This window comes from Bison bison, unplaced genomic scaffold, assembly GCF_000754665.1.
Source record: "Bison bison bison isolate TAMUID 2011002044 unplaced genomic scaffold, Bison_UMD1.0 scf7180017864037, whole genome shotgun sequence".
NCBI lineage: Eukaryota > Metazoa > Chordata > Mammalia > Artiodactyla > Bovidae > Bison > Bison bison.
The window spans coordinates 7,258,359-7,279,906 of record NW_011494609.1 but is presented as its reverse complement, the minus strand read 5'-3'; the positions used below and the strand labels follow the sequence as shown (position 1 = coordinate 7,279,906).

The following is a 21,548-nucleotide window of genomic DNA, read 5'->3' as shown; positions in this document are numbered from 1 at the left end:
AAGCAGGCGGGTCCCTGACAGGTGAAAGGGCCCAGGACCTGGGGAGGCAAGGGCAAGACCAAGTGCAGAGGGGTGTGTGTGTATGTGTGGCTCTTTAGTATTGTTTGACATGTTAAAGTGTGTGTATTTCACTTTGGCAAAAAGTGATTGATTAGATCTTGGGAAACAAAATTGAAGCAGAAACTTGACTTCACGCACTGAACTTCTGTGTAGCTGAAGAACAGAGTGATGAATTGGGAGATTGCACTTGGGAACTCCGGAGCTGAGAGCTGAGAGCCACAGATGGAGGTCCGAGAGGAAAGCTGAGCCGTGAAGGCCAAGTCCATAGGTTTCCATATCCCTGTAGTCGGTATTTCAGAAGTGACTGTGCAGCGAGTGGAGAGATGGGCCCTGCTTGAGGAATTGGTGTCCAGGTTTTCCCAGAAGTGAGTTCAGAGATTTCAGGGGCTGCTGGATGTCAAGCAGAATGAAAACAAAAGCAATCAAACAAAAAGCCACATCAAGAAATAGGGAGAAAAGAAAAACCGAGTCTGCAGTCTCTAACAGCATTTAAAATGCAGCCTAAGATAGAGCATTTAAGAGGAGTACTTTGACTTGAAGGCTGTACCTTGACTCTTAGTTGTGTCTGACTCTTTGTGACCCCATACAGTCCATGGAATTCTCCAGGCCAGAATACTAGAGTGAGTAGCCTTTCCCTTCTCCAGGGGATCTTCCCAACCAGGGGGTTAAACCCCAGTCTCCCACATTGCAGGCAGATTCTTTACCAGCTGAGCCACAAGGGAAACCCCACCTTGACTTGAGTTCTGAGGAGACTGAGAGTTGAGTTCTGAGAAGCCCCACCTTGACTCTAGAGTTGTGTATTATTCACACTCACACAGCGGGAAGACTGTCTCAGCCTCCCCCTGGCCTTGGAGAGACAGGGTTCCAGCTGGGCCCGGGGTGTCCGCACACCACCACACCGTGCTCTCTAGAGCCCTGCTCCCATCTTATATTCGCTGCTGCCACAGCATGGAAATAGCTGGAAACATGCTGTTAACAGGAACGCCTTCAGGTGTGTATGATCAGAAGCTGTACTACTGTCTCTGAAGTAATTAAGGAATGTGTCTCAAGGAAAACACATGTGTCAGGAACATGAACCCTGAATTCACAGGGTGAAGGGAGCAGCTGCCTGAAAGCAAGTCATAACAAAGATTTCACTATTTTATGGTGTCAATGCTTTTAAAAATTAAAAATCTAAAATTTCAGAATGTGGAAGAAAGCAGAAAGAAAACAGTGTCGTATCTTTGTCCTGTTCAAGGAGAGATATAGACACTTACTGTACTTTTTGAAAGGGAAATTAAAAGTTTATGCATATTAAAAATTAAAATGTAAATAACAACAGAAAAGAAATAGAAGATTAAACTTTCAAGCTAACAGAGAAAAAGGATGGAAAAGGAAAACTTGATTAATCTCACCAAGGACAGAAAAAACTAGCGTGAGATAGAAAATCCACAAGTTAAAGCATAATAACATTCAGTATGGTTGTTTTCAGTTTATTCATCATGGAGAATCCTTAGGTTAGACAAAAAGAATAAAATCCATCTGTAGATATGTAAAAGAGACAGCTCACTAGAGGTGGAAAATAGAGGTGTGGAAAAGAGATGTATGTGGTCTAATTTATTTTTAGAAGTATAATTAAGCAGTGTCCATACTCTATGATAGCCATCGATTAGATGTGTAGCTTGTGGGATCTTGGTTCTTGGATTGAGGAAAATTGGAGGACGGGACTTCCCTGGTGATGCAGTGGGTAAGAATCTGCCTTCCAATATAGGTTTGATCCCTGTTCTAGGAAGATCCTACATGCCACGGAGCAACTGAGCCTGTGAGCCATAGCTACTGAGCCTGTGCTCTAGAGCCCAGCAACTGCTGAGCCCACGCACTGCAGGTGCTGAAGCCTGCTGCCTGGAGCCCGTGCCCTGCAACAAGAAAACCCCAAGCACTGCAACGAAGAGTAGCCCCCACTTGCTGCAACTAGAGAAAGCCCATGAAGAGCAGCAAAGACCCAGCACAGCCGAAAATAAATTTAAAAATTATTTTTAAAAATTTCCTTGAGATGTCCTTTAAAAAAAATTGAAGGATGGGTGGTTACCACTATTTATGCTGTGCAAGCAGAAACCTGTTCTTTTTCACCAGACAGTTCTCTTTTTTGGATAATGCAGTTTGTTGCAAAAATATTAGAGCAGTTTAAAGCTTTGGTAGTTTCAAACTGCACTTTCGACATTTGGGAAACACTGTGCTTCTTTTATGGTGACTGTATACTGACATTTTTCTCAGAAGTCTGTACTGTTGCAAATGGAGTTATGAAGAGCTTTGCCACATGAACTGTGTTTAAAGTAATTTATAGCATCTTTTCAAATGGAACATATAATAGTTAAAATTCAGGGTTAGTATCACCTATGCACTTCTGAACGCATAGATATGATGAGATTGTTGTCTTTTCTCGTTTTCCTTCTGCTGAACATTCTCATGTTTCTCAGTGACTCGTTCACAATTGTTGATAGGTCCTATGGCCGGGCTCCAAAGATGATTCACCTGGAGTCTAACTTTGTTCAGTTCAAAGAGGAGCTGCTGCCCAAAGAAGGGAACAAAGCCCTGCTGACCTTCCCCTTCCTGCACATTTACTGGACGGAGTGCTGTGTGAGTATTCATTGTGGGGAACATTATAATGGGTTGAGAACTCACAGGTCTGGGTTTTGCTGAGACAGCTATACTTTTTGAAATTTACTATTTTAATTTTTTGGTATTCTCTTTTCTCCATTCTTCAGCCAAGTGTATGACTTTGCCATGGCTTAGTTCTGCTCTGGCCCAGTGCATATACTCATCGTAATCACCAAATACAGTCACCGAATTACTTCCTACGTTTCCAGTTCTTGCGAGCCATCTCCCTGTGTCCTGGTGGGCACTAGCTATTTCTAACAGTTCCTTTCAGCTTTGTTTTCCTCGCACCCTGTAGTCACCACATGGCTGTTATTCTCCTTGAGAATCCTTGTCTGTCTCTGGTGCTGGTTGGCAGGCTCTCTGTGGGCAGGGAGCTGTCTGCTAACTCACCCCCCGAGTCTGGTGCAGGAGGTGCTTTGTGATGCCCGTTGAGAGAGCGGACACTGCTGCTGTGGGCACCCTGGCCTTTACTTGGCAGTTCTGTACTCATGAACCTGAATTCTTTCATGAACGAATGGAAAATTCTGTGGGTCATTTGTTCTATCTGTTTCAACTCTAATAAAATAAGCAGTTAGCAGTGTACAGAGTACATGAATCATTACACATTGTGACGTTTTAACCTGGATCTGAGGATGCAGAGTAGTTACTGTAGTTCTACTTTGTAGCCTTTCCCTGTGAAGTCACATGGACAGGCTTCTTCCCCGCAAACTCTTAGGCTAGTTTATGTGAGGTGTTGTCCACCAGGGGGGCTCGTTAGAGATGCGACGCCTGGGGTTTTATTGGACCAGGCACATAGGCAACCTCTGCCTGGCACGTAGCAGTGCTCTGAACTCCTGGGGAACACAGGGGTCAGCACAAGCCATGTGATGGGTGCAGTGTGTGTGCAGGGAGGCACTTCCTATGGCACAGTGATGGGAATCCTCCAACATCCAGATTGGATTTAGCACAAGGCTGGTTCTTCCTGACCCAGACATCACCACAGCCTGCACACACCTCTTCCCAAGTTATCAGAAACCCATGTGGGCTTCTCTTTTAGTGCTTTACAGTTCATTGTCTTTATTTTGATGTTCAAGTTGTCTCAGGTTTGGCCAGTGAGAGTCACTTCAAACTGGCTCCTGTGGCCTTCTGAGCACTTTCTAACTTTAGACATGACAGAATATTCTGGGTTCTTGTCCCTTTGCTACCCCTGTGTTGGAATCAGCCGTTTTTTCTCAAGGCCTTGATCCCCCTGGCATGGCGGGAATGGCCCTGCTGCTGTGCCAATTGACTCCACAGGGCTCTGAAAGCACATGTCTTAGAAATCATGACTTGATACCGATGCCTCTGATTTTAGCCTAACCCCAGGGTGCTTTCTTGCCTTAACCTGTTCTGTGTTTATATCCACCCTGGCCCTGACAACATGGGCACCTTCACTTAACCTGCTCAGGGCTGCAGTGTGCATAGAATGGTTTCAGAGTTGCTATAAACACGACTGCCTGAAACAGGCTGGCTGAGAAGAGTTCAGAGCCTGTGTGCAGTGCGTGCTTTCCCGGGCCTGACAGTCCACGTTCAGACCTGGCTGGGCTGGTTGCTCTCAGGGGTCGTTCTTTTCAGTGTTTGCCTAGTTGCCCTGGCATGTTTATTTTTTCATATGAACCTTAGTATTCAATTCCTTTTCTAAGTATTTTACCTTTTTTGTTGCTATTGTCAGTAGGATTTTTTTCTCACATTTTCTTCCAGTTGGTGATTTTTTGTGTATTTAGAGACTGTTGGTTTTTTTTTTTTTTTTTCATGTTAACCTTGCTGAATTTTTTTTATTGTTTGAGTTTGTTTTGTCATTGGTTCTCAAAACCAGTATCTGCAGGCCCCAAAGTCTAGGGTTTTCCAGTCATCCTATCTTGCCACCTGCAGAGTCTTACTGCTTCCTTTTCAGTTCTTATGTCTCAGATTACCTTCCTGGTCTAGGACATTGTCTGTTAGTGGTGGAGACAGTGGGTATCTTTTCCTTGTTCCTGGTTCAGTGGGAATGCCTGTGATTGGTACCCCCCAGTAAGTAGGGTGCTGGCTGTGGGAATCAGGTGGATTTGAGTCAGTGTGTGAAGGAACTTCCATCCATTCCTATTTTCTCGAGAGTTTTTTAAATTAGGAATACACTGTTGAATTCTTTTAAAGGCTTTGTCATACCTGGTGGAGATAATCATACGATTTTTCTCACTTAGCTCTACTAATACGTTGAATTACATTACTGGTAATGGGTATTTTTGAACCATACTCGTATTCCTGGTGTATTCCACTTGGTCAGAGTATTATTTTCTTAATGTGACATTGGTGTCTGTTCATTTTATTTAGGATTTTTTGCATCTGCATTCACAAGTGATTGGTCTTTAACTTTTTTGTGTATTGTGTTTATAAGGTTTAGCTACTTCCCTAGTGGCTCAGACGGTAAAGCATCTGCCTACAATGCGGGAGACCCGGGTTCGATCCCTGGGTCGGGAAGATCCCCTGGAGAAGGAAATGGCAACCCACTCCAGTATTCTTGCCTGGAAAATCACATGGACGGAGGAGCCTGGTGGGCTGCAGTCCATGGGCTCGCAAAGAGTCAGACATGACTGAGCAACTCCACTATCAATGTTATGCTTGATTCATAACTTGACAGAGTTCTGAGAAATCGTCTGGGCCTGGCACTCTCATGGGATAGTTTCTTGATTATGTTCTGTATCCCTTCCATGAAAGTTGGTCTGTTTTAACCATTTGTCTACTTTGATAAACTGTGTTTTTCTTACAAATTCTACATTTCAGTTAAATTTTAAAATCTCTTTCCATTGAGACGTATGAATAGTCTTTTTTCGACTTTTGAAGTGTGCTCTGTGTCAATAGTTATTTCTCCATTGTTATTTCTTACTTTGTGTATTGGTGTTTTGGTTTTTTTTTCTTTCTTTCTTGATGAAATTAGCTAGTTTGATTCTCCCCTTTCCTCCAGAACCAGGATTTTCATTTGTTAGTCTGGTATACAGTTGGTATGTTTTCTATCTCATTAATTTCTGCTTTCATTTTTTACTGTCTCCTTCCTTTTGTTTTCTTATAGTTTACTTTTTCTTTTCCTAGTTGTTTTGAGTTGGAAATACATTTATCTTCATTCTTAAGTTTTTAGTGATATAGGTCTTTAAAGATGTGAATTTAAATATATCCCAGGGCCACAGCTGACACCAGGTGGAGCAGACGAGCTGTAGACTTGGGAACAGTCAGTCTTCTGGGCCAGTCTGTTCTGTAGTGGTTTGTTACAAAATCATAGATAACTGATTGAAAAGGGAAAAACCAGAAGACTGGAGATGTTTTGATTGGGACTGCCTTGAAACTGTTAATACATTCATCTGAGAAGAATTTTAATGATGATGGATCTTCTCCTCTGGGAGCCATTCTTCATGGCTTTTTAATGTTCTTCTGTAATGTGTTGTAATGTTTTTCATAGAAGTCTTGCATTCTTACTGCAAGATGTATTTCGTGTTTGTGGACATTATGTTGTTGTTGAGTCACTCAGTCATGTCTGACTCGTCGTGACCCCATGGATTACAGCACGCCAGGCTTTCCTGTCCTTCACTACCCAGACTTTGCTCAAACTCGTGTCCATTGAGTCAGTGATGCCATCCAACCATCTCATCCTCTCTTGTCCCCTTTTCTTCCTGCCTTCAGTCTTCCCCAGCATCAGGGTCTTTTCCAGTGATTTGGCTCTTTGCATCAGGTGGACATTATAGATGATTTTTTTCCTCCTTAAACTTACATTTCCTAGTAGGAATCCTGTGGAGGTTTTTTTTTTTCTGTTTTAGTTTTGGTTATCATCTAGTAAGAAAATTTCCATGGCTAAAGAATCCCACCATGGGATTCCATGGTGGCTCAGACGGTAAAGAGTCTGCCCACAGTGTGGGAGATTTGAATTTGATCCCTGGGTTGGGAAGATCCCCTGGAGAAGGAAATGGCAACCCACTCCAGTATTCTTGCCTGGAAAATCCCATGGACAGAGGAGCCTGGTGGGCTACAGTCTGTAGGGTCCTAAAGAGTCAGACATGACTGAGAGACTTCACTTTCACTTTTCCTTTTATTAAGAAAAATTCCTGGAGCAAGTTGACAATGTTTAGGATTTTAGATTTAGAAGTAAAATTCCGTTGTGTTATTTTAGTGGTTGCTTTCGGGTTTGTAGTCCACACTGTAAGTTACGCCTCCTTCCTTCACGTCTGCTGTGCTGCTTGAGACAGTATGCGGGGTCACAGCACTGCCTTTCTCGCCCCTGCCTCATGTGACTGTGCGTACATTCAGCCTTACGTGTGTGGTAGACCCACAGTACATGGTTGTTGTTTTTGCTGTAAACCATCAAGTGTGTTGTAAAGAGAATAAACCTGGGAAAGTGTGTCTTTCATGTCTGCCTGCGTGTTTAGCATTTCCAGTGCACCCCCTTCCTGTGTGCATCCAGGTTTTCAGGTGGTGTTCATTTCTTTCTGCCTGAAGGACTTCTTTCTGCTTCTGTATAGTGCAGGGCCATTGGTGATGAGTTCTTCTCAGCCGTTAAATATTTGAGGAGCTATTTATTTTGCCTTTATTTTTGGAGAATATTTCCCTGGTAGGTCTTGTGCGAAGGTTCTCCCTGCTCTGCGCCCCCCCGCCACCCCGCTTTTAGCACTTAGAAGATGTTGCTTCACTGTCTTTTGCTTTCCATTGTTACCCATGAAACATCTTTGAATTTTGACTGTTATTTTGTACATAAAATGTCTTTCCTTTGGTGTTTTTTTTTTTTTTTCAAATTGATGGACTAATTGACGCCTGCCCTGGGTCTTGGTTGCTGCCCGTGGGCTCTCTCCAGTTGTGGCGCCTGGGTTTCTTGTGGTGGTGGCCTCTCTTGTGGAGCACAGGCTCTGAGGTGCACGGGCCCAGTAGCTGAGGCTCGTGGGCTCTAGAGCGCAGGCTCAGCCGTCGTGGTGCGTAGGCCCAGCTGTCCCATGGCACGTGGGGTCTTCTCTTATCAGGGGTGGAACTAGTGTTCCCTGCATTGGCAGGTGGATTCTTAGCCACTGGACCACCAGAGAAGTCCTCCTGTGTTGTTTTAGGATTCTTTTTCTTTATCAGTGATTTTAAGCAGTTTGATTATGATGTGCCACGGTGGACCTTCATTTCTTGTGCTTGGATTTTGGGTTTTTGTTTTTGCTTTTTTACTTTCAGGATTTATAATTTTGATCAAATTTGGCACATTTTTGGTCATTATTTCTTCAACTATTTTTTCTGTTCCTCTTCTCTCCTTTGGGGACTCCGTTAGCTCTGTGTGAGGTCACTTGACGCCTCCCGAGTCACTGCATTGTGGGCGCGTCATCAGTCTTCATCTGTGTTTCGTTTGGATAATTTCTATTCCTGTGCCTTCACGTTAACGGGTTGTTTCTTCTTCAGTGTCTAATCTGCTCTTAGTCCTACCCAGTGTATTTTTCAGTTTAGACACTGTGGTTTTCATCTCTTTGAGTTCCTCAGGGGTCTTCTCCTTCTTTTAAAATATCTTTCCTGTCTCTGCTTAGCATCAGTCTTTCTCTGCCTTCATGAACATATGAAATATGGCAGCAATAGCTATTTTAATGGCCTTGTCTACTAACTCTGTTATCTGTATTTACTGAGTCTGTTTCTTTTGAGTGGTTTTTCTGCTTTTTATAGATCTTATATATTCTTATTTCTTTACCTGCTTGGCAGTTTTTTATTGGATGCTAGACATTGTGAATTTTATCTTGTTTGGTGCTGTTATTTTATGTAATCCCAGAAAATTTCTTTGTGCTTTATTTAAGTTACGTTTAAATTTGATCCTTTCTGTTGTTGTTGTTCAGTTGCCAAGTTGTATCCGACTCCTTGTGACCCCATGAGCTGCAGCCACAGCAGGCTTCCCTGTCCTTCACTATCTCCTGGAGTTTGCTCAAACTCATGTCCATTGAGTCAGTGATGCCATCCAACCATCTCATCCTCTGCCTCCTGCCCTCAACCTTTCTCATCATCAGGGTCTTTTCCAATGAGTTGGTTCTTCACATCAGGTGGTCAAAGTATTGGAGCTTTAGCTTCAGCATCCGTCCTTCCAATGAATATTCAGGGTTGATTTCCATTAGGACTGACTGATTTAATTTCCTTGTTGTCCAAAGGACTCTCGAGAGTCTTCTCCAGCACCATAATTTGAAAGCATCTTCTTCAGTGCTCAGCTTTCTTTATGATCCAACTCCCACATCCATACATAATTATTGGAAAAACCATAGCTTTGACTATATGGACCTTTGTCTCTGATTTTTAATATGCTGTCTAGATTGGAGCCTGGTGGGCTGCAGTCCATGAGGTTGCAAAGGGTTGGACAAGACTGAGCGACTAAGGACAGCATAGGTTGGAGGATACATGTGTGTATGTGTCCCCACACGTGTGTTTACACCTCCATATGTAACTCTTTGTGCCCGTGCATGTGAACGTGTGCATACACACAACCCAGTTCCAGTGCAGCACCCAGGGTCAGTTCTCATTCCTTCCCTTTGTGTGTGTGTGACTTTCTCCAGCTCAGAGAAGCCAGGCACTCACTGTCCTCCATGATGGGGTTTTCCTCTCTTCACTGTGGTTTCCTGAGAGACCCTTAGCCCCACGGGTTCAGCTTGGGTTCCTCTTCTGCAGAGTCACTGAGCCTCTCTTGGAATGTTTGTTGTTTGCTCACCATCGTGAGCCATGGCCTGGGTTCTGTCCTGATTCCTCTAGGACTTTGGGGGACTCTGTCCTTCCTGCTGCTCATTGAGGCCTCTTCTGAGAGTCCCTGCAGGCTTCCACCCACAGCGTCCCCAGGAGAGGGACTGGTGTCCCCTTGGGGTGTGGTTGCCCCCCTTGTGGTGGGTTCTGGCAAAGGGCGCCTGGGAAGGCCTCCTTGGAACTTATCATGTTGCCTCACCTCTCCCTGTCCGGTGGGCCTTGAGATCTGCATCTGTGCTTTGATTTTGAAACTGCTGGGTCCTGGGCTGCCACCCCCTGGCCTTCTGGTTTCACTTTCCAGGGGTCAGGTATCTGTGTTCTGACAAAACACCAGCCCTGTAAAACTTCTGGTCCTAAGCACTGCCATTGTGTGGAAAATAAGCAGTTTGTGAGTGTGTTACTGTTGGATATTAATTCACAGAAATCAGAATTTTGCGGGATGGTTTTCCTTTTAACCAAAAGTTCTTTTTCAGATTGTAGTTGTTTCAGAGTTACACTGAGGACCTAACAGTTTTTAACGTTTTTAAGTACTGCCTTTTGGAACTTTTCACTTACTGATTAAATGAAAGGGAGGGACTTGATACAGAATTTGAGATTTAACTCATTCATGGATCAGTCACATGAGTGTTATTCAAAAGAGACTAAAGAAATCCAGAGGAAATATGGGCAGAATAATAAGGAATCCTTTTCTTCAAAGAGGGAAAGAATATATTTAGACAGTAGCTATTAATTATAGTTTCCAAAGGTCTGAAAATATCTGATACTGAAATGAGTTAAGCATCTTGGTTTCGATTTTCGCTCTTAATCTGCTGAGTGGATTCATGGAGCATAAGATCAGTTGTAAACAGAGTTACAAAGCAAGGAGAATTTGTGTCTCCCTGCTTCTCTCTGGAGGAGAGCTGAGGCTGGGCTTGTTGATGTCCGGGGCAGAAGGACTACCGTCTCCAGCAGGCTGCCGTTTAGGCCCCGAGTCAGGAGTAGCTTTGATTTCCAGGCCCATGTTGGCTCCGCTGTTGAGGCCATGTGAATGAGAAAAATTTCCAAAAGTCCTGGATTGTCCTCTTTGTCTGGGTCACCTCTAAAGCTGCCTTGTCTCTGACATGGCCTGCGAGTGGCATTGAGGTTGGAGTGGTTCTGGGGGCTCCTGGAGTGCCATGGGGCTGTGGAGGAAGCCACGGTGAAGCCCCCGCCCCTAGATGGCAGTGGGCCTGCAGCGGGCCCGGCCGCTCCCCTTTCCTGTCATGGTGGGGCCGTGACCGGAGGGGACCCTGCCGTGTTTGGGCCCAGGGCCCTAGCCCTGCAGACCTGGGTTTTAAAATCCCAGCCTTCTTAGCAGAGTGTGTCTCGGTGGGCAGCGTGCTGGGCCCTCTGCCTTTCCAGCTCTTCCTCATGACGTTGGAGGACCTCCCCTCGGTGCCCCTGGGCTCAGGGACGACATGCACCTGGGGCATGGTGGGAGCCTGCCCTGAGCGCCGCAGCTGGGCCGGCCGCAGACTCCATGGAGTGTCCGTGCCCCAGAGCGGAAAAGCCTGCTGCTGTCTGTTATCAGGCTCTTTTGCCCTATAAACTACAGGCTGTTGATAAATCTGTGTTCACGTTGACTCATTTATTTTCAGGATACTGAAGTGTATAAAGCTACGGTAAAGGATGACCTCACCAAGTGGCAGAATGTTCTGAAAGCTTATAGCTCCGTGGACTGGTTAATTGTGGTGGTTGAAAATGATGCCAAGAAAAAAAACAAAACCAACATACTTCCCCGAGCTTCCATTGTGGACAAAATAAGAAATGATTTCTGTAATAAACAGAGTGACAGGTACGTGTGTGTTTGCTGTTAACCTCATTGGGCTGACATCTAGGTGAGATAGTTGACTGGCTTCCAGGTGATCATAAGTATTTGCTCTGTGAGTGCCTGCCCTGTGCCTGATGCTTGAGCATGTGGTGGATGCAGCCGAGGAGACCAGGCCCCTCCTTAATTGTCTCCTTAATGGATTCCCTAAAAGGAAAATTGGGTAAAACTTTTTGTGCATTTCCAGGCTCTTGGTGAGTATTGCTGACACAGGGTCACGTGTTGTCTTTGCAGCGGCATCCCAGTGACAGGGAGGCCCCTGCACGGAGCTCCTTGCCACACTGGTGCCTGCTCTGTGGACGCTGCTCTGCTTAGATTGGCCCCCACCAGCCCTGACTTCATCAGCTGCTTTGGGTTCTCCTTTTCTGAGTTAACAACGCTTGATGGGAATTTCTGAAGCTTAGTTTGTTTGTTGCTTTAATTAATAAGGAGAAGATCTGGAAACAGTAAACGTTGAAAGTCTTAATGAGGGACGGAGAGTGTAAAGGATGTATTGTCTGGTTGATAAGCACCAGGTCACTGAAGGAAAATATTGTTTCGGTGGTTGCTGTTCATGTAGGTTTCTTTTTTCATCCACCCCTGTAGTAGAGAACTCTGCATCTGGTCAGAAATAAACGTGGATGATTGCAATCTTTAAGGCCTTAAGGAGAAACTGCTGAGCCAGCAGACCCTAGCAGCTCATACAGTGAACAAATGATGTTACTTCCATGGTGGGATGGGGCTTAGGAGTGAGCTGCCTGGACCCCTTTATCTTTCAGGGGAAGAAACAGTATCTAATGCGGTGGAGTGAGGTGAGTGGGGTGACTGAAATTAAGGCCAGCTACAAGTTTTAAAATTTCCTTCTTGGTACTGATTACTCATCTGGTGGGCCGTCTAGACTGTGGCTGTTTCACCCTTTGTCCTCTGGTAAATCAGTCCTTCCTGCAGGGGGGATGATGGGGCCCAAAGGAAATGAAACTTAAAATCTGTTCATTTTGCCACTTGCTGGTAATTCAGGTGAAGTATTTATAGAGGAGAAATGTTGAAATTCATAGCATCAATATTTAGAAGTTATTTCTAAGTTCAAATTTACCCATCTCTCTAGATTATATTGTTTTCAAGGATAAAGAAAGTTTTACCTTTTTCACCTGTTGGATGAACAGGTTATCTTTTCCAGATCCACTGGAAACACTTGTAACTTTATACAAGCCTTTGAGATTTGTACACCGTGGATACAGAGTTTTTTGTAGTGAAATTGTATCATACCTTTGTTGTTGTTGTTCAGTCACTCAGTTCTCCCTGAGTCTTTGCAACCCTGTGTCTGTAGCCCACCAGTCTCCTCTGTCCCTGGGATTCTCCAGGCAAGAATACTGGAGTGGGCTGCCATTTCCTTTTCCATGGGATCCTCCTGTCCCAGGGATCGAACCTGAGTCTCTAGCATTGCAGGTGGATTCTTTATGAGCCACCAGGGAAGTCCCATAAGTTAAGCCCTGTCCTTCTGAGCCTTTATTTATTGTTTATTGACGCTGCTCTTGAGCTCAGCTGGTGGGAGAGACAGACTAACAGTGAGAAGTGTTTGCAGGGTGCACTGATGGCGCTGGTCCTGGATCGGGGGGCTGAGCTCGGAGCAGCTGGGGCGGGGCTGGGGGAGGGTCAGTGAGGGTGTGTCAGCGAGCAGGGTTGTGTGGGGCGAGCAGGAACATGTTGGGTAGAAGGACAGGAGAGCCCGAGAAGCTGAGTGGGCTTGAACTGCAGAGAGTAGGAATCAGAGCTGGACACCCGGGCTGGTCCATGTTGTCATGGTCCTCAGGTGCCATGTTAAACACCTGCCTTTTAGTCTGTCAGTCACCGGGAACCCTAAGAGGTTTTTGAAGTGGGCAGGGCACCTGGGGTTTGGGAACTGAGGCGCAGTCACCTTATTTTCCAGTGCACCCTGTAGACAGGGTCTGAGTCTTGTGACTCATCATAACCCCCCCATCCATTCTGCAGCACCTCTCTCATAACAGCACTCACTGACTGCTTACATAGCCTTAGACCAGCTCACGATGAAACCATTTCCTCATCTGATGTCTCATCACCTGCCTGATGTGTGTCACCAGTTCTAGAGGGAAGAAAGGAAGAGGAGGGAGGAAGCCCGTTTGCATCCCAAGATCGTGGTCACTGTTGGGCGGTGGTCTGTGCCTGGAGTGTTTTCTGCATAATCTGTTCATGTCTTCCCAGGTGTGTCGTACTCTCCGATCCCTTGAAGGACTCCTCCCGAACTCAGGAATCCTGGAATGCCTTCCTGACCAAACTCAGGACATTACTTCTTATGTCTTTTACAAAAAACCTAGGCAAGTTTGAGGATGACATGAGAACCTTGAGAGAGAAGAGGACCGAGCCAGGCTGGAGCTTCTGTGAATACTTCATGGTGCAGGTACCTGAGTGACTAAGCAGAGTGAGACTGCTTCCTTCTCTTTCCCTCCCTCTTCATTCTTGTGAATAAGGCAGCTCTCTTGCGGTCATTCATATGGATGTAGCTTATAAGACCAAGTGACAGTGCAGTGGCCAGCTTCATTCTCATGGCTGATTAAGGAAGATCGGAGGTGGTCTCCTGAGTAGGTACTGTGTCAGCTGCCTCGCTGCTTCAGAGCTTGGCATCTAGCCTTTTATGAAATGACCTTGTCCTCAGAGCAGGTCTGCTTTTGTCGGCGCCTCGGGCCTCCTGGTTGTCGACCATGGGCCTGGCTTCGGCCGTGGGGCCCAGCACTGGTGACGGCCCTGACGATGAGATGTCTACTGCCTGCCTGGCGCTGTGGTTGAACTACTTGAGTCCCAAGTGTGTTTCCGCCATAGTTTTATAACTTTGGGTTCCAATGAAAGATTGTCTTAAGCTGGTTTCTTTACTCTAGCTTACAAAAGTGTTTAGGTTTCCAGAAATTGTGGTCTATAGTCAGTTCTCTTGTTTTTTAAGAGGAAGAGTGTGTTAAGTGAACAAAGTGATGTGAAACAGAGGAGCTAGGGGGAGGAGACCCTCTGTGCACTGCAGAGGGATGAGAGTGTTGCTGTTAGGGTCCTTGTTCTTTGTTCACCATGTTTTGCCTGGAAAAGCATGATTTTCATATTTTGTAATTTTCATATTTAAATATCACTTGCATATTAATTACTGAAGAAATAATGAACCTTGAATAAATAAAAGACCCTAATTAGAAATTTTGAAGTTTGTCTCTTATTCTGATGCTCCTGTCGTGGTGATATTTGGGTGATTTTGGGCAACATAAGGGAGTTTGAACGTGTTCATAATTTCCTGTATGGCTGACTATGACAAAACTTTCAGATCACCCTGTCTCTTTACCCTTCAATTGTATTAAACTTATTTCCTAAGAGTAGTGACAAGGAAAGAGAAGAGTCCAAATGAACACAGTGGTATTGGTTTAGAATCAGTGTGAACTCGTGGTTGGATAACTGGATGGCTGGGTAGATAGATTCAGAAATATTGATGTATGTGTGGGTGGCGGTTAATGCGTGTGCATGTAAATATTGCTTTGCTCTCTCCTCTGATGGGGTCTGGAAAAAATGACACCTCAGTAGCAGTGAGCAGAGTTAGTGCTAAGATCTTGGTTTCTAAACTGCATTCTCCAGTAAAAGTTGCCAGGGCTCCTGGACATGATTGGTTCCAGGGCTAATGTAGGGAAAATACAATATTTTGTAGAAGCAGAAAGTAAGCAGGTGCTCAAGAAAAAGCTGGAGGTCTGTCAAAGGAGCACACACACCACCTCCAGGGGCCTCCTGACATCCAAAGCAGGAGCAGTGTGTGCAGCAAATGAGTAGTGACAGACCAGAGATGCACCCCGTGGGATAGAATCAGCATCCTTGTGTCTCCATAGATATAAATAAGTAGTTGGTTTAATAAGTAAAGGAAGGAGAAGATTCCGCTATTCCATAGAGCAGAATTCTAATTAAAGAGTGTTTGTCTGGGGAGCAAGGGAAGCACCAAGGACGAGAGGCCGAGCACTCAGGCCTGGCACGTCACAGAGGGACTCCAGGAGTCATGCTGGCCTTTTCCTGCTTCTGTCTGTGCCTGGTCATTAACTTGATTTTCTGTTTCTTAGCATAAACATTGTTCAGAATGCTGCTTGCTTTTCTCTGTTGTGATCTTTCCTGGCTTCTTATTTCAAAACACTGATTTATAATTTTGTGTTTTCCTTTTTAAACTTTCTTTGGGTGACTAGGAGGAGCTTGCCTTTGTCTTTGAGATGCTACAGCAGTTTGAAGATGCTCTGGTGCAGTACGATGAGCTGGACGCCTTGTTTTCTCAGTATGTTGTCAACTTTGGTGCTGGGGGTGAGTAGTGAAGTTTTAGAAACAAGTTCTTTTCTCACCATAGCTTTCCCCACTTCTAACTATTATGGAAGCTGCTGTTATTTACCTAATGTTAATTACCTAATCTTCCGTGGTTTTTAAAAACAGATTATGCAGGATATATTCCCATCTTGCTATAGGGAGTGAAATGAGGGTTAGGTGTTAGTCACACTTGTGGAAGAATCTTGAGGAATCAAAGTGTTGAAGGAGTTGTTTTCAGATATAAAGTGTCATTTCTACAGCTTGAGCTGTCTGTCTAGGGATGCTCCCGATGCTGTGCCTCCTTGCTAACATAGTGTGGGGGATCTTTTTCTTTGGTTAAGAGGTTGTCTGTGTGATATTTGAGTGTTCACTACAGTGAGTCTTACATGACACCATTGTAAAGGGTGTTCATCTTTTTAACGATGTCTTAAAGTTTTCTAAAAATACGAAACTAGCACAGTGACCCGTGTACAAAGAAAAAGTTTGTAATTGTGCTCACTGTTCTTTGCTTGGTATTTATTTTGGTAGAAATGGCATCACATTATCATGACATTTGTCTGTAGCTTGTTCTTACTAGCAGTCCATCGCAGGCATCTGTTCAGGGGGACAGGTCAGGTGCTAAGCTGTTTCTACAGTAGCTGCAGAGTGCTTCACAGTGTGGGCTCCTTAGACTTGATTCAGCCACCCCTGGTGCTGGGCATTTGGGTTGTCTCCACTCTGCTACCACAAGCAGTACTATGATAGACATCTTTATCGGGGGTTCTTTTAAGAACCTTTGTCATAGTGTCTGAAGAAAGGCGTGATTCCCAGGAGCCATTGTCGTGTCTGCTAGGAGACCTGTAGGGAGTGAGGTGCAGGGCCCGCCCCCCTGGCCTGTGGGCCCCGCCTTGGTTCTCAGAGTGATGCGATGTCACCCACTGAGGCCCACTTCCAGGCAGTTTTCATTCAGTTCAGCTTTGGATCTCTTACTTTGCTGAGACACAGACAAAAGCATATAACTACAGCAATTTACTAATTAGATTTTGAAAACTTAAAGGGAGTTAAATTACATTTCTTATAACTTACATACCCATGTTATACATATATATATGTGTGTATATATGTGTGTGTGTGTGTGTGTCTCAGATAGCTTACATGTTTCTTATATTTCACATAGTTTCTTTGTTCTCTCAGTTTTAAAATAAACCTGGGGCAATTTAAAATCCAAAAGTAAGCCTGGACCAGCTTTTACAGTGAAATGATAAGGTGGTTCATTTTTGTTCATTCATACACATACTTCTTGAGAGCCTTCCCTGTTCTGAATACAGTAGGGAACACAACAAAATTCCTTCTTTGATGGAGTTTACATGAAAGGGAGACATATGGAAAAACAAGTATGTCACTTAGAGTCAGGCAGTGAGGGTAGCAAGTGCAGGCTGGGCAGCAGATGCAGGTGTGGGGGAGGGTGGCGCTAAGGCTGGTTAGTGTCAGATGGGGGCCTAGGAGGCCCTCCAAGAGAGGCCTGACCAAACGGGGGGGAGCCAGGAAACCCAAGTGGGCTCCGATGGGGCCTTAGCAGAGGGATCTGCTGAGGAAGGGCCTGACAGCTGGGGGGACACCTCACTTTATGGACAGTGAGCCGCTCAGTCTCAGCTCAGGTCCGTGAGGGACGCTGGTGCTGTCGCTGGCCCTGCGGCCACGAAGCGATGCCACCATGCCAGGGTAGACGTGGACGTCCAGGGAGGTGGCTGTGAGAGAGAACGGTAGATCAAAAAGTTTTTTTCCTTAAGATTGAATGACCCTGTTATTGTAGACGCTTGTGTTTAGTTTAAAACCATATTTGAGTCTTTGGGCTCTTAGAATTGGGGGGCCTTGTTGGAAATCTCCGACAGTTAGAGGAGGTTCCCCCTGCTTCCCACTACTACTGCTTCCTCGTGCCTGTGGGCCCTTCCTCTGGGAGCTGGGCTCAGGTGTTGACAGGGTTGAGTGGCAGACAGGCAGGAGGCTTAAACACGTCAGGAAGAGTGTGGGGATGAAAGAAGAAAAAGACTGTCCCGTGGCCAGGCTGCTCCCCCGCACACGGTAGGGAGGAACCCCATAGCACACTCCCGCCTCGGCCTCCTGCCTCCTCCCCGGTGACTGATTGTGGAGCCTGAGGTGTCCCCGACCCTCAGCCCGGCAGCCTGATCGCATCCTGGCTTGTTCACGACCTTCGGGGCCTGCAACGGCGTTGTGCCTTGTGGCCTCTGTCCTGTCCCCCAATGCCAGGTGCCGAGTGGGTGTTCTTGTAGTGAGCACTCTGTCCTATGTCCCTTGCTGGGTTCCCCACAGCCTCGAGGGGGGGCTGGCGCTTCGGGCCGAACAGCAGTTGAGCCGCCCATCGGTCCCCTAGGGCTCACGGTCCCACGCAGTGAGGTGAAGGAATCTGCAGTCAGCGCCTTTCACGATGTGTGTTTGTTTAGATGGTGCCAACTGGCTGACTTTTTTCTGCCAGCCGGTGAAGAGCTGGAATGGATTGATCCTCCGAAAGCCCATAGATATGGAGAAGCGCGAATTGATACAGAGGCAAGAAGCCACCCTGTTAGATCTGCGCAGTTACCTGTTCTCTCGCCAGTGCACCCTGCTCCTCTTCCTGCAGAGGCCGTGGGAGGTGGCTCAGCGCGCCCTAGAACTGCTGCACAGCTGTGTGCAGGAGCTGAAGCTCTTGGAAGTGAGTCGTCTCTTTTCCCCATTTACCCGCTTCCTGACTGTTGGTGTAGAAACCGATTAAGTAATTGCTAGAAAATACAACTTCTGCTCTCAACACAGTGCAGTTCACATTGGCCCACAGCGAGCCTCCTAGATGAGTTTCTCAATATAATTTTTAAGGTAACCCTGGCTTGTTCTGTGGGAGCTGGGCCTCACTGATCAAGATCACTCGTCTGGGGGACACGCAGAATCAGGTTTCGCAGGCAGTGTTTGTTTTCTTTCAGAGCTGTCCTTTCAGATACATGAATTTGCACATGAGCGTGCCGGTGACAATGTGAGTGACACACAGCAAGCTGTGCACGTTAATCAGTAGCACCCAGTTTAATGGAGATACGTTACAAGCACACGTGTGCACGCGTGTGGGAAAGAACACAGTTAGCTGAAGGTGTTCATTGTAGCGGAACACTTGGTTTTCTAGATTAACACCCCCAGGGCTCTGGGCTCTTTTCCTGCCCTTGGCATTGGAAACATTTTAGTGAGGTAAGGGAGCGCTACTGACTGTCCATTCCGGGCGTCCTCACCTTCTTTGTTTTAGTGACCTCTTTACATGGAAAACTGCACATATACACACTCCAGTTGTTACATACACTTTCAGAGGATTCTTAGGCACCCGCTCCCACTGCCTGGTTAAGAACTGAGAGGGGGGTCTAATTCCATTTTATAAAGGAAGAAAGTAGGTGTGGAAGTGGTTAGGTGACTTACAGGTAACATAATTAACTCGTCGCAGACTCGGATCCTCCCAGCAGGCTGCGGTCCTTTCTGTTGGGCTCCACGTCAGGGCTCTGGGGGCACAGTTAGTGAAGACCCAGGGCACTGGTGGTAGGGGTAGTTTTCATATCATAGACATTTCTGTTTTATGTTCCCTAAAAAGCTAAATAACAGACTCAATAAGATAAACTATTGTGCTAATTTCTAAAGAAGAGATGCCTAGCCTAGCTGAGCCACAAACTTGAGAATTTAGGACATTTTATCAAATTATTTTTCTTCTTTGGACATCTAATCGAACATATGAGAAAAAAAGAACACTTTCCACCTTGAGGTGATGTTCTTGTGGCCACCTGTCACCGAGTAGGTTGAGATAATCTTTGGCTATTCCAGTCTAGTTGTACAGACTCCAGGGCTGAGGGGGTTGCTTCATTAATGGGACAGGGATGCCTAGAGATTTACTAACTGAGAGATTTTCTCTTGTTAGTGGATCAGGGGAAAACATGGGAGTGTATTAAGAGCCCAAGCAGTCCAGCCTTGGCACCTTCAAATTGGGGTCACCCAGGAGGGCTCTTTAGGACTTAGTGATGGTGTTCTCCCTGGAGAGGGCATGTGGGGCACCAGGCACAGAACTCCTCTCTCTACTTTCTCATCTGAGATCTCTCTCTAGGTTGTTTTGGGAGCTGGGGGTGGTCCTTATATCTTAAAGAAGTTTTGCGGTTGGCAATAAAGCGGATAAGTTTTATTCTTAGAATTTCCTTAAATTTTTATGGAGACAATGAAAATTCAAGACTCAAAATTATTTATTTTTTCTGCATACTTGATTCCGCTCTCAAAACTAGAACTCATTTCCTGTGTCTGCTAGCTTTCTTTCTGGTGATTGTTGTTGACAGTCGTGTCCGTGGCCAGAGGCCAGCGTAGAGCCTTGGGTTCCCCCACACAGAGCTGGGCAGAACTGCCACTGCAGAGTCATTTCTCAGGCAGCTTGCAGGTTGGGCCAGCACGTGGTGCTTCTAGGGTTAGGTTTGGTCATTTATCCTTATTAAGCCAAAAGCATATGTATTGCAACCATTTTGTGCATTTCTTATTGTGATGTTTCTTTTGCAGAAGATGCCTGTGTTTGCTCTTTGTGGTTTGTAAAGCAAGTTGTGGTGACTTCCTTGTTGGTGCATCAGTTGATTTATAGTATCTTCTCTGAGAGTAGGAGACGCTGAGGTGGCCAGATGCCGCCTCCGTGGTGTGGCCTGGGGTCGTCACCTGCGGCGGTGCCTGCTGAGGCCGGGGGCCAGCTCCCGGCTTGGCAGTGTGTGAGTGTGGAAAGGGTGCCTACCCACAGTGCTGCTGGTGTCAGGAGCAATAGCCCTAAGGTTGCGCCAGGTCTGTGGGGGCTCAGATGACTCCGTCACAGAGTATCTCTTTGTTGTCTACAACATTTAAACCCTCCCCCACCTGTTTACCAAAAGTCTAGTGTATTTCCTGCATAAATTTGGAAAATACAGACAGATGTGCAGAAGAAAATGTCATTGCTTATTCTAAAGTAAGAGGCTCTCTTGTTGGTCTGTGGCCTTTGTGTGTGTAGAGGACTGTTTGGACTTCGGGACTGTTCAGCAGTGTCTGCCGTTGCAGGAGTGTGTGTCCTGGTCCGTCACCCTTACTCAGTGCGTTCACACGTAGGGTGGCCAGTTGAAGACTGCACTTGTCTTTAACACTTTTAGTGTACATCGTCAAATTGCTTTCTAGAAAGATCGTCCCGTTTTTACTTATACTAGTAATACTCTTTCCCTGCATCTTTGGTAAGAAAAAAAGTAATACGTGTATATATTTTCATCTTTACCAGATTGGTAAGTGAGAACAATATAAGGAAGATATTTTCTAGAATGTCGTTCTATGTTTGTTATAATGACTCCCCAGAGGATTTCTGTGTTAATGTGTTTTTCTCGGTACCGGCTTGTCTTTTATCAGCATAGGTTCTGATTATGTTCACAGACAGGGCTGGCCAAGAGATCAGGACTCTTCAGGATCTAGAGCCTGGCCAGCGCCATGCGTGAGAGGCCTGCGCCCAGACTGTGTGTGGGAGAAGCTGCAGGCTGAGCAGGATGGACAAGGCCTGCCATCCAGGCCTGCCAGCTGGCGTTGGCATTCCTGGGTTCAGGCCCCACGGAGGACAGAGCAGAGGCTTTGCAGAGGAGCGAACCTCAGGGTCCTCAAGTACTTGCTCATCACGTGACCTTGAGCCCTGAGGGAGGACCCGAACTGTGAGAGGAGTGGGAGTGGACGGAGCAGGAGGCAACCGGGGAGGGCGCTGATGTCAATAAGAGCCGATGAGCCTCAGGAAGAGGGAAAGAGGGTTAGAGAAGGAACTGCCCAGCACCGTTGAGAAAGCAGCTGACCACACACAGTGGTGAGGGGAGAGAGGGCCCACTCCTGAGGAAGAAACGAGACCTGCTTGACCTCAAGAAACCCCCAGTTTGTGCACAGAGCCAGCTGTGTGAGGGGGCTCTCAGAGCCCAGAGCTGCCGGGCCATCAGAGCAAGCTGTTCCAGGGCGGGGTGGG

The 21,548-nt window shown here is 46.0% G+C and overlaps 1 protein-coding gene across 2 annotated transcripts in view; it reads left to right on the top strand.

Moving 5' to 3' along the window:
* TRAPPC10 (trafficking protein particle complex 10) overlaps nucleotides 1-21,548 on the top strand; it is a 75,852-nt gene that overhangs the window by 20,351 nt on the left and 33,953 nt on the right. For both annotated transcript variants that reach the window (XM_010834899.1, XM_010834898.1), the window contains exons 3-7: nucleotides 2,541-2,676; nucleotides 11,031-11,227; nucleotides 13,460-13,655; nucleotides 15,451-15,562; nucleotides 18,004-18,251. In XM_010834899.1, the coding sequence (XP_010833201.1) occupies nucleotides 2,541-2,676; nucleotides 11,031-11,227; nucleotides 13,460-13,655; nucleotides 15,451-15,562; nucleotides 18,004-18,251 (889 nt within the window). The remainder of the gene's footprint in view (nucleotides 1-2,540; nucleotides 2,677-11,030; nucleotides 11,228-13,459; nucleotides 13,656-15,450; nucleotides 15,563-18,003; nucleotides 18,252-21,548) is intronic.